Source organism: Dermacentor variabilis, chromosome 1 (assembly GCF_050947875.1).
Source record: "Dermacentor variabilis isolate Ectoservices chromosome 1, ASM5094787v1, whole genome shotgun sequence".
Classification (NCBI taxonomy): Eukaryota; Metazoa; Arthropoda; class Arachnida; order Ixodida; family Ixodidae; genus Dermacentor; species Dermacentor variabilis.
Window position 1 is genome coordinate 91853368 of NC_134568.1, and position 12289 is coordinate 91865656.

Sequence of the window (12289 nt, forward strand, 5' to 3'; positions counted from 1 at the left end):
AGTAAAACACAGTTTGACAATTCAAGTCTTCAGATTCGTCGTCCGTGGTGTCAACATATCTGACAGCTTTTGCTCCTCTTTTGCAAACGGCTTGCAAATGCCCTTTTTTCTTACAATTTCTGCAGGTGTGGTTCCGATACCAACATTTTTCTCCCGTTGACACTTTCCGCAATGCCTGCACGCACTTCGTTGCTCTCCCTCTCGCTTATCTTTCGACCATGCAACAGCCGTCGATTTCTTTTGCTTATCACGGTGACGTTCGCCCTGAATGATGCTGACGCTGCACGGTTTTGTGCCAAGCTCATGCATTTGCTTCACCTGTTGTGCAGCTAGCTCTTTTTCTAGCGCAGTTTTGCACGCCAGTTCGAACGTCAAGTCAGCCTGTGCAAAAAGAGCCCGTTGCGTTTCCTCGTCACACAAACCAGCCACTAGTCTGTCCCTTAAGGCATCATTTAAGAATGTGCCGTAATTGCAATCTCTTGAGAGGTGCTTCAGTTCAGTGATTAAATCCTTGACACTTTCATTTTCTTGCTGCATTCGGCGATTAAATTTACAGTGCTCTGCGATAATTGAGTGAGCTGGGCTGAAATGAGCTTCGAGAAGCTGTTTAATTTCTTCGAAAGTCTTCTGAGAAGGCAAATGAGGAACAGTTATCTTCTTTAGCTCTTCACACACTTGCGCGCCGAGTACTTCAGAAACAACTTGAGTTTCTTGTCTGCAGGGACATCATTTATGTCTACGTAGTTCTCGAAGCGTTCGAAATACGAGCGTATGTTTTCGATTTTTTGGTCATATTCTGTCATTCTGCCGAGCTTTGGACCACGTCCGGGTTCTGCCATAATGAGCAAATTTCACTTATCTGCCCAGCCGTTTTCTTTGATGTGCCTTGTCCGTAGTGTCGGTTCTTGTTCGCTTGCTCCAGCCAGCCGCTGAAGTCCATGCAAGGGCTCCGTGACGCCTTGCTTCTTGACGTTCTTGCGCTGCTCCAGTCGATGAAGTCGTGGCTGCAAGGGCTCCGTGTCGCCTTGCACCGTAGGCGGTTCAGCCTCGTGACTGCTGCTGGCCGGCGGTGGTTTGCTGCGCACCAGGTCCCACCCTCGTCGCCAGATGTTCTATTCTAAGCAGCAGACAGATGCTTCGGTGGCAGCAACGCAAAAAGCCCTTTATTCAAGGCAGCAGCATACTTTTATAGATAACGCTGCATGCCGGTCAGGCACACGTCATTCACGGTACAATCTTATACCACCTGGCCAATATAAAACAAGGGCTACCCCTGGTCTTCATGTTGTGGCACGATATGTCATGCATGGGCACTTGCTCTTGTGATGGCGGGTCAAACAAAAGCCAAACGGCAATTTGTGGCTATTGAATTCGTCGGAATCATAGCTGTCACTATTTGACAACCTAAAGAGCTGGTGCAGCTGACGTTGTCGTTCGAAGGTCCGAAGGTCCGAAGGCATGGTCACAAATCAGCTGAGAGTCTGCTCTTGGCCAGTTTCATACGCCCTGGTGAGACTGGCATGCCTTGCATGTCTTCCCTGCTGTGTGCCTCTCGTGTTGTCACATGAAGAGGTTCACTCAGCTGCTCGGTCAGGTTTCGTTTTCGTTTTCACACTTTCTTCATTGCTCAAAATTACTTTGGAATTTGCCGAACAATTTTACTGTCAGACACGTGACAGGGAGGTCTCGGGAACCTAAATATTCCATTACCTTGACATGGTCTGAATACCGCCATAGTTGCCCTTTAAAGAGGCACTAAGGGCAAATAGTAAGTCAATGTGGACTGCTAAAATACATTCCAGCAACTTTGCTGCACTTGTTTTGTGCCATGAAATGACTTAGTTCACAAGAAAATTGCGTCTGAAGGGTCCGCATACCTTTAGCATAATTCAGATCAACCACCCCCGAGCGAGGAGTGGTGAAGCTGAATATGCCATTACCTCCCTTTACTGCCATCAGTGGCAGTAAACGCACCCAACAGGTGGCACTGCGCTTTTCTGTGCAAAACGCATAGATGCGGTCATTGAGAAACCAAACCAAGACAGAGCATTGGATTCAGCACTGCAGCTGCTCTTGGTTAGGGTGGCTAGAACTGGGAGATGTGAAGAGCGTGGGGCATTTCACTTGCACGGAAGCATCGCCTTGTGTGACACTCCGCTAGGTCAAGACTCCCCTGTGGTCAGGGGCACGGGGACTGGTCAGCTGTCAAGATACACAAGAGGCGTATGAGTATTTGAATAAAGAAAGCCAGGAAGAGGTTGACAGAACCGGAGTCATTACATTCATAGGTTACTGCTCCACATGTTTTTTGTAAAGCTGCCTCATGATAGCGTGCCTTAAATATTAAGGATGCCGTGAAATGGGAAAAAGAAAAAGTGAGAGAGAGAGAAAAGGAAAAAAAAAAGGCTCAGCGATGATGTTTTGTGCCTCAATGCAATTCAGGGTACAAATCATTGCTGGAAAAAGTGTCCCTTTTCAGTGCGGCAGCATGCAAAGGGTAATTTGAGAGTTGGGAGCAGTCTATCCGGGGCTGACAAAGCTCTACAGCAGAACCCCTCTGTAAAGGAATTCCACAGCAGACAAGGTTCTGCAGTGAAATGAGGCTTTACAGGAAGGTCTAATGCTACAGTTCTCATAGAGGCAGCACAAGTGGCCATGGAACACATGCCAACTACACAGAGCAACACAGTGATGCTCACCTTGGATACTATATTGCAGGAAACGTCACAAGAAAGCAGGTTCTCCCATATGCAGGGATGCCTACGATGTGCCAAGGGACAGACAGTGCTGTAGGAGAAGTATCTACTGATGTATCCAAGGAATGGGATTTTGGAGGGCTTCTGTCTTCTGTAGTTGTCAGAGTCACTGTACAACTTGATTAAGGTGGTAAGCCACAAAAAAATTTTTTTAATCGGAAGCCAGGATTCAAAGAACCTTTTTTTCTGAATAAGCATGTCTTATTTAGCTTATTCAACTATTTAAAGTGCTGAAATTGGTTCCTTTTATTTTGTGGCAGGTAATTTTTGTCATAAAATGTGGTAAAAGTGCTAGTCATGGAAGCAGTGACTAATGCATTGCTGAATTGAGTAAAGTTTTGGAATTTATGTAGCTAAGTGGGGTACCTGTGCAATGAACTAGGATAAATCCAATGTAATAAATATTAAGAAAGTAATGTTAAAACAACTAAGCAAAGTGAAAAAAAATTGCCAATTTGCGCCAAATTTATTTGCAAAATAAATTGTAAATGCAAAAATATTGCATCAATTTCTTTTGTTCTATTTCGTTGTAGACGTCTCTATGTCAGGAATGAGTGAGCAAAATTTAATACCAAAATGCTCAATAAAAAAAAGTTACCAAAGTTTGTGTAACATGAGGAGGAGCAAAGTCTTGTTTTGAGAGAAATGTAAACAAATCTTCAAACCATGGGACAGATGCCAAAAACTAGAGAGAGGCCGAAAATGCACCAGCTTTATAACTGCCCCCATCAGATGCACTAGAGTCTCCTTTTGTTCATTTGGCTGCTTGGCGACAACATAAAATGAGAAAATTAGTTTGAGTAATATTTAAATAAAAGAAATAGTACTGATTTTTGGTTTCACAATACGAGGGATGGGTTGGAAAGCTCACTGTGACTCCCAAACTTATGAAGATAGGAAGATAATTTTTTTCTTTTTTTGCAACACATTGCTGAATGTTTGGACATACACGAAATGTAAAAAAAAAAAAAGAAAAATCGATTTTGGGAAAAGAAATTGACTGTTGAATGTGGCCAACCACCTTAATGCTGTTGAATTAAGCAGGCTAATATATGTTTAGCAAAATGTGTATGGATTAAAAAATTGTAAGGGGCCTAAGTGCTGCATGCAGCAGCGTGCCACTAACAGGCTGCCAAGCAATGCACAGAATTAACCAGATTAGATGTTACATTTTTTTTTTATCACAAGGATTAATTTCCTTTTAAAGGGGCTTATCCAGGCAGTAAGTGAAAAAAATATAAAGAGGCTGAAGCCTTTTGTATAGGTTAAGGCACTATGCACCACAGAGTCACGGATACTGTTGCTGATAAAGTTATGCGTTTTAAAGTCATTACATAAAGTTGAGCCTCAATTTATCTACAACATTGAACATATATTATGCAAAAAAGAGGTGAGGCGTGCAGACAAGACACAAGAGTAGAGAAGTGGACAACACTTTGTGTCCTGTCTGCACACCTCACCTCTTTTTTGCATAATGAATCCTTACCAACTAGCTCAGCTTTCTGTCTTTCTAAAATTGAGCATATATACTGGCCTCACGATTGCAAGACCTTAGGTGTCACTCAAAGGTGCATAGAGAAAAAGAGAATACATAAATGGACACGATCATTTGCAATAAGGTACAACATCAGGCTATTCTCTTTAACTAAGTCCATAATTCATATAAAAATTTATAGAGATAATTTTGCATTAGCAACAACTGCAATAAAAATGCACGGCCTTCAAAATATGCTTTATTGAAAAATGGCTGCACTATGGCTGAATTATTTTGCTGGTGTAAGGAGGTTCATGCTGATGCCTCAGTAGGAGGTTCTTCAGTGCTACAGGTGTATATTGTGAAAGAGCAATGTTGTTGAACGCTGACATAACTTACACCTACAAAAAGCAAGCAACATGCAGCGTGAGTGCAATGCCAGATGCTACAAGAAGCTACCATGCCCGACGCCCCCGATGACAGCGCCCCTGCGGCGGGATCGGACATCCCGGCAAGCTTGGAGCACCCTGTTTTCACACCTCTCAGTTCTAGCCACCCTGTCTTGGTCAAGTGGTGTGGACCATTCGGGAATCCCACGACATCACATGGACATGGCATTCTGTGCTGCTTGCAGTTTGTGGGATTTTCACGAGCCAGCAAAACCAGGGCAGCACTACGCAATAATGAAACTACTGAAATGCAAAAGCATGGGTGGCGCAGAGTGGAGAAAACGAAACCTTTCGAACGCCCACGTGGTTGTCAACGCCCACATTGTCAAGGGCAATGTCAATGAGTTATTTTTTCTAAAGATCAGAAACAACTGGACAAGTAGCATTTTCTTTCATCTTATCAAGCAATACAATTATCTTTTTATTACGAGTTGCTGAGTACTAGTGATAATATTATGAGTGCCTTTGTCATTGGGCTAGTACTTGAATGTCTGGGGGAGTCCTTAATTGTGTCCTGCATTCACCTCAATTTCTCTATTACTAAAGTTCTTTTCGTGCTAATATTGATGCCTTAGACATCCTTGAGCACTTATAACTTTAGCTTGACTTAATATTTGCCTTTAGTGCCCCTCTAACTCATATTTCGAGATATCAGAGTTCTGAGCCAACAAGGTTTTACTGGCATAACGTAATGTGAGTGATACTCATTGACCAATTCAGTTAAAACTTAAATATCACCACAAGCAGCACTACATACATAATATGAAGACTATACATAGACTATACTGCCTTTTCAACAAATTGTTTCAAAAAGATTTCATAAGATGATTGAAAATATACACAAATAAAATTACTCAAAAGAAAAAGTTGTGGAAATACCGTGCCGGCAAAAGGACACATTCATCGTATTTAGAATACTTGCCCACTCCAAATTCTACCACACACACTATTCTTGCAGTCATGAGAGAGCATAGGAACAGCACTACTTTAACATTGCATAAAATCCTAGTTTGTAGGCTGGCTAAAGCTCTGATCCTCTGCATAACTCAAAGCAGCAGATCTTGAGGGTGTCACATCCCTTATATTTTTTTCAAACGTGGTTTACTAAAAACAGTTGGACACAGTAAGGGCTTCAGGATCTACGCAATGCAACATACACAGAAGTGATGTCTGCATTTCTTTTTAGATGCACAATGAAGACGCCCACAAGCGATACCCAGGAGGTAAGGTAACAGGGCAAGTAATGGCAATCTTTAAATATAGGCCATCTCTTGTTTATTAGCTACTTAGACAACAGATTCTTCTTAAAACAAATATGAACAAACTCTGAAGACCTGTTTTTAGGTCTTACCAGAAGTTGATCTTCGCAATGGTGCGCTAAATATCTTAGGACTACAAGAAAAACTGAGACAAAAATGTTTATTTATTAAACAATATTAATTATTATGGATACGATTATTATTCTTAAAGAATCAGCTGAGGATTCACCTTAATGAATGCCTACAGTATTTAAGAGGCATCTGTGGTGTTACAAAGACAAAGTGCATTACCAAGAAAGAGCTCACCTCAGCCTTCAAGTCCGACACCTTATCCTGGAGCTCTTTCACTTCTTCAGACTCAGTGCTGCCCCTAAGTTGACCAGCCGTAAGCAGCTCTTGATTCTTGAGGACATGCATATAAAGTATATATATGTATGTCTTTATAAATATATATATATATATATATATATATATATATATATATATATATATATATATATATATATATATATATATATATATATATATATATATATATATAGATCAGACTGTGTGATGTAAGCATAAAAATAATGCACAACAAACAGTACTCTGGGAGCCTTATCTGTATACATGTATTTTTCCTTTTTTTTTTTCTGTTTAAAAAAATGAAGTTGACTGCTCTCTAATGCGATCTAGTGTAGTCACTTGATCGGAGTGAACAAGGTGAAGCCTGTTATGCCATGTCAAAATGTGTGGGTGAGGTAAGACAGCACTTTGGGCTGCTGCTTTCACCAAATGTAGTAACAGTCAGAGAAAGCCTTAACAGCTACACTGACCAGTGGCTGCATAGCAAGGCATGTTCTAGCAGTTGCTGTGGCTGCAGTGATTTTTCAGGTGTTTATTTGTGCTACTGCTTCATATTACATGTATAACCAATAGACTGGCACCTGAGAAGAAGTTACTATATTTTTATGCGTATAACTCGCCACCATGCATAAACCGCACCTTCAATTACAATAGCCTGGGGGGAAAAAAAAGAAGGAAAAAAATTCCGTATCATCCAGACCAAGGGAGCGCTGTAGGAATGGGTGACGTATGAGTTCGCCAGTGGTGCGTGTGCTATTCACTAACAACTAAAGGCAAAATAGCGACTCGTAAAGAGGAGGAGAAAGGGTGACCATGAAAGAGGGGAGAAGGAAGCTTCAACACGTAGAGGTGGGCAGGAGGTGGGGTTCCCTGGAGATAATGAAACTGAATGGTGGAGAACCTTGCTTTGAGATGTGGCTTCACGTCAGTGCGGCGCGCATTGCTGTGAAGCCACACTTCAAAGCAAAATTTGCATTAACCTGCACCCCTACTTTACTGTTAAATTTTTAAAAATTTTGGTGCAAAAGCTATGGTGCAAAAATATGGTACAAACTATAAGTGCAAAAACTATGGTGTATAGTGCAGACAAGCTGCTGTACAGCACAACAATTACTATGACAAGCATTTGCATGCTTTTTGCTTTACGATTCAAAACTGTGAGGCAGAAGGGTGGTGACTCCATCAGCACTGGTGTGAGCTGCTGTGAGCCACAAGTTGCAAACTTAGTTGATTGGCACCTTTTTGCCTACTGGTCTTAGATGAAGACACTTGTTACAAAGCAAGACGTTTTAGAAAATATGGGGTAGTATACATCTGCAATTTATAATCGCTCAGAAAAAACACTTGCCAATATTAATTTTTCTATATTTAATAATTTTACTACTTTCCGTTCAAAAAATGAACTTTATCACTTATTATTTTACTACATACCAATATGTAGATATAATAAAGTTTACATGCTAAATACTATATTTCTTAACATAGCGTGAACTCAGTAGGTTTTAGCAGTTTCTAAAGACTGCATTTCTATGGTTTTCTTTTTATTTTCTCCAGTTAGCAATACTGTTGCTGGCCAATAGAAACAAACAAGCAAGTGACACGAACAAGCACCTTGATCTCAAGAGAAGAAATTTTCTGCTTCATCTCGGCAATGATTTGGGTGTGTTCCACTTCCCGAATCCGAGCGTTCATCCTCTCTTCCTTCATCTACATCAAGCAGAAAAAAATATATATAAAATGCATAAGCCATGACCAGCATCTTTTCTGGGTGTGACATGAGAAATCATTTAATCTTGTGCACTTTCCTGCACTTTTCTTTCTTACAGATCATTCTTTGAATAGGTTTCAAGAAGTTTTATTATACATCAATGATCTGCCTAACTGCCTCTTTTCTTCGAAACGTATATTTTATGCAGATGATGCCACTATCATTAACTCCAATAAATGTCTTACAACCTTAGTATCTAACCTTAATGGCGATTTACAGAGCCTGCTGGAGTGGTGCCATACTAACCAACTACAGATAAACCTGTCGAAAACAAAATTGTTGTATACACTTCCCACCAACGAACACTTCACTCCATTCCTCCTATTTTTCTGGGCGCAAGTCCTATCCCTGCAAGTTTGTCATGTAACTATCTTGGCATAGACATACACAGAAATATTTAATTTATTGACACTTAACCAAAGTAAAACAGAACATTACCTACGGGATTAGGGTACTTCTAAAAACACGAAACATATTTAACCATCAAATAATACTATCATTATACTCTTCATTTATTCATTCATACATTAACTACTGCGTTACTTGCTAGGGAAACACTTACGTAACCCATTTAAACTGACTGCAAATCCTACATAATCAGGCTATTAGGATAATTACATTTAGCCCATATAACAACAACACCTCATCTCTTTTACAAACTACTAATCACATTCTTTGTCACACAGCTCGTTAACCCTTTGACGGTCAATGATGTAAATATACGGCGCCGCGAACAAGTCCGAAAATGGTTGATGCCATATATTTACGGCGCAGTCTCTACGTTTAAAAAGCGCGCCAATTTCCTAACTTTTTGTTTTCTGTCGTACTGCCACTATGTGGGGATACAGGGAATTCTTTTCGCGTGCCTCCCTTTCTCGGTTTTCGTCGCATGGTTTGTTTTAGCACTAGTTTGTTCCTGCGCGTCTATATACTACCGCTCGCACATTGGCGCGCGCGCCAGTTTGGATTTTGTTTCGCTGGCGGTTTTGGCTTTTTGTGCTTGCAAAACTGATGGCTATCTCGTTACTAATCGCTCAAAGGGCGACCGCTTGTTTCTCACTTGTTTAGTGCTCACAAGGGTGCGTATAGGAAGGATGCCGCCGTGCATGCGTTCTCGTTTTTTTTTTTTTTAGACCCGCGAGAACTAATTGCCCTAGCTGGTTCGCGATAAGATGAAGATTAGCGGAAGTTTGTCACACGTGTGGCTTTTTTTGATGCGCACACAACCAAACAGTTTTCTTGAGTGCGCACACCTATGCTGTTCGATTATGGTATGAACGTACGTATTAGTGTAAGAGCAGGAACATTTGAGACGTGCGAAATATTCTCGTGTGCGGATTTTCAAAGCCTTGAACTAAGTGCATAAAAATGCATCAGATTTTTAATTGTGATAAGTTTATTTCCTTTTTTATTCTTGTTATTCATGAATTAAGAGTGCATATATAGCAACGTAAAACATTTTTTTCTTACTTTACGGTCGCCCTAGAAAAATTACGGTAAATTTTTTTCTAAATAAGTCCCTAAGAAGAATTCGAATCTGCATTAAAAAAAATCGACCCTGGGTGGTCGCATATGGCAAAAAAAAATCGACCCTCAAAGGGTTAAATATAACCTAGGTACCTTTTTGTTCTGTCAAATCAATTACACACGATGCAATAGCTTGATACCACAACCTTCTCTAATAAATACTAATATTACCAGGTTTGCAATAAATAGGAACTTCATTTTACCCTAAATACATACTAATTATGGCAAGCAGAGCGTCCATTTTTCATCTATCGTATTCTGGAACACATTACCATTAGATATAGAAACACTTAAAATTCACGAATTCAAGAAACAACTAAAAGATTACATTCTGTCAAATACTGATGCCTAGTTCATACTAACAATCATTCTTTCAGGGTGCCTTCATTTCATTTTCATTGCCATACCATTAGGTTTCTGTTTCTGCCTTACTTATACATTCGAGTTAGCAAATTATACTGTGTTCATCACGTCACCTACGCTGTTAATTTATTAGTTGCGAACGAGATTATGTTACAGTGCTTTCTTTTTTCATGACATTTATCTACATGTAATTCTTCAATCATGCTATTCATACTAAAACCTGTAATTCTTCCATGGTAACGATTTGTTGAAACTGCTGTAATTTTTGTTTTATTACGTTTACATAGTAAAGGAGGTCCCATTGCAGTCTTTGACTTCGGGAACTCCTTCTGTATATTAACATCTTGTAATCTTTGTAATCATCTCAATAAAAACCGATTCTGATTCTGAACAAGTAAAAGACAAAAGAACTCGCCTGTGATTCCAAGTTTGTGATTTTGCGTGCCTCATCCTGGACAAGAGAGTGCAACTCACGTTCCTTCTCTGAAACCTTGTCAGACATTTGCTGATACTTAACAATTTCATCTGCTTGACGGCGGATTTGGTTCAGGCTGACCTGGTTCTGCAGCAATGGCAACAAACACAATAACAGAAATGCTAAATGTGGCCATGTTTTCTAGTAGTTACTGCTTCAAACGAACACTATCTACATATCTACATATTTTACAGCAATTAATAGTTACTGCAACAATAACCCTACAACTTTGAAGTTCGACAAATCTCATCTTGAATTCCTTGAATCTCTTTATACCAAATATTATCTCCTCATTGCTTTTAGCTTGTCCAGGTTAAAAATGTAAATTGCGCACATTGAGTGTTACTCTACAGTGTTATAAATGCCCATTTTTTAAGCATATAATGCTGACTATGCTAGTTATCTAACCATCCTGAAATTTCGCAAATTTCATCTTCAGTTCAACTCTATGCCAAATTTTACCGCCGTATCGCTCATAGCCTGCCGATGACAATATGCACTGAGAGCGACACTTAAACATGGTTCCCTAGGACACTACTGCTTTGCTCAGAAAAGACACAGCTTTTGCATCTAAATGACTCATGTAGCGGCAACAGTAATCCAGCAGGTTCAGATTGTGCACCAAAGAGAAAATTATGGGCAGTGCGAATAACAAAGTGCTGTTACACATATGGATGGCGGTTGAGAGAATTTGAGTTTACACTGTGGCTATACGCACCACGATGGACCAGTGAAAGGCACCATTCATGCGCAGCAGGAGTGAGCAAAAAAAAAGGACCTTGGCTAATGAAAGCTAGTAAATTCTTAGCAACTCTACTTATCATTCAACTTTTCTCAAGGAAAGATGCTTTTTGGCAGTGCCTAACTGTCATCATTACGGAATAACTACAAGTAGTACACACCAACGCCAACACAAAATCAATCTGTGGCATCATCAAAATATGCACTGCTTAGAAATTCACTCATTATTAAGCATACACATCAAACTCACTTGAGTTTCCAGCTCCATGACTCTTTGACGCAGTTCTCGCAGCTCAGCAGTAGCATCAGCTTCCTTGAGCCGAGCAGTCATCAGTTCTTCCTGAAGCTGGTTCACCTGCGACTTGTTTCCACTCCATCGTGATGGCGTTGACTGGTTGTCCAACTGATGGGGGTTCTCAGAGCGGTGCTTCTACGTAGAGAAAAGACAACAGTTTGTTCACATTCACACACACTTAGCCCACTGTTGCAATAAGTAACATAGCCTTCACACTGAAATATTTTCAGCTATTACATGTGGTTAATTAAACACAACGATCAGTTCTATATCTTAAGTATATCAAATGATGATTAATTCCTGCACTACCAGACACCATGAATCAATTCACAGAGAGCAGCACAAAAGAACTGAACAATCTAGAATTGATACAATGTTGCAAGTATTCAAGGTGTTCACGTAGCACATGATAGGCAGATAGGTTAGAAATGCAACTTTTGCAAGCACTTTCTTAGTTGCTACAAGTGACTTCATTGAAATATTTGCCTCTCTACCCTATTTATTAAAGAACAACGTACACAGGTGCCTCAAACAGTGATAGCAGCTAACGCCACACATACCTCCCAGGCAGCTTGCAAGTCAGCCACTTTTTGTCGAAGTTCTTTCATGGACAAATTAGCTTCAGCTTCACGCAATTTCACTGCTATCAGTTCTTCCTGTAGATTTGCCACGCTATCATCTGGTGTTGCTTCCCTTAGCCGCTTATTTTCCTAGAAAGAGTGACATAATATATTAGGTAAATAACCATGTTAAAATATTAACTGCTCAACAGAATATGGTTCATTGTAGAGCAATGAAGGGGGCTAGTTGGTGAACGAACGTTCATGGTTATAT

The 12289-nt window shown here is 40.2% G+C and overlaps 1 protein-coding gene across 3 annotated transcripts in view; it reads right to left on the reverse strand.

Annotated features, from left to right (window-relative positions):
* LOC142580500 (ecotropic viral integration site 5 ortholog-like) overlaps positions 1-12289 on the reverse strand; it is a 289591-nt gene that overhangs the window by 15420 nt on the left and 261882 nt on the right. For all 3 annotated transcript variants that reach the window (XR_012827778.1, XM_075691155.1, XM_075691154.1), the window contains 5 exons: positions 12016-12165; positions 11411-11590; positions 10360-10506; positions 7898-7993; positions 6245-6340 (listed from right to left, as the gene is read on the reverse strand). Coding sequence is in view for 2 of the 3 variants with exons in the window: in XM_075691155.1 (XP_075547270.1) it covers positions 6245-6340; positions 7898-7993; positions 10360-10506; positions 11411-11590; positions 12016-12165 (669 nt within the window). In the remaining variant the exon portion in view is untranslated. The remainder of the gene's footprint in view (positions 1-6244; positions 6341-7897; positions 7994-10359; positions 10507-11410; positions 11591-12015; positions 12166-12289) is intronic.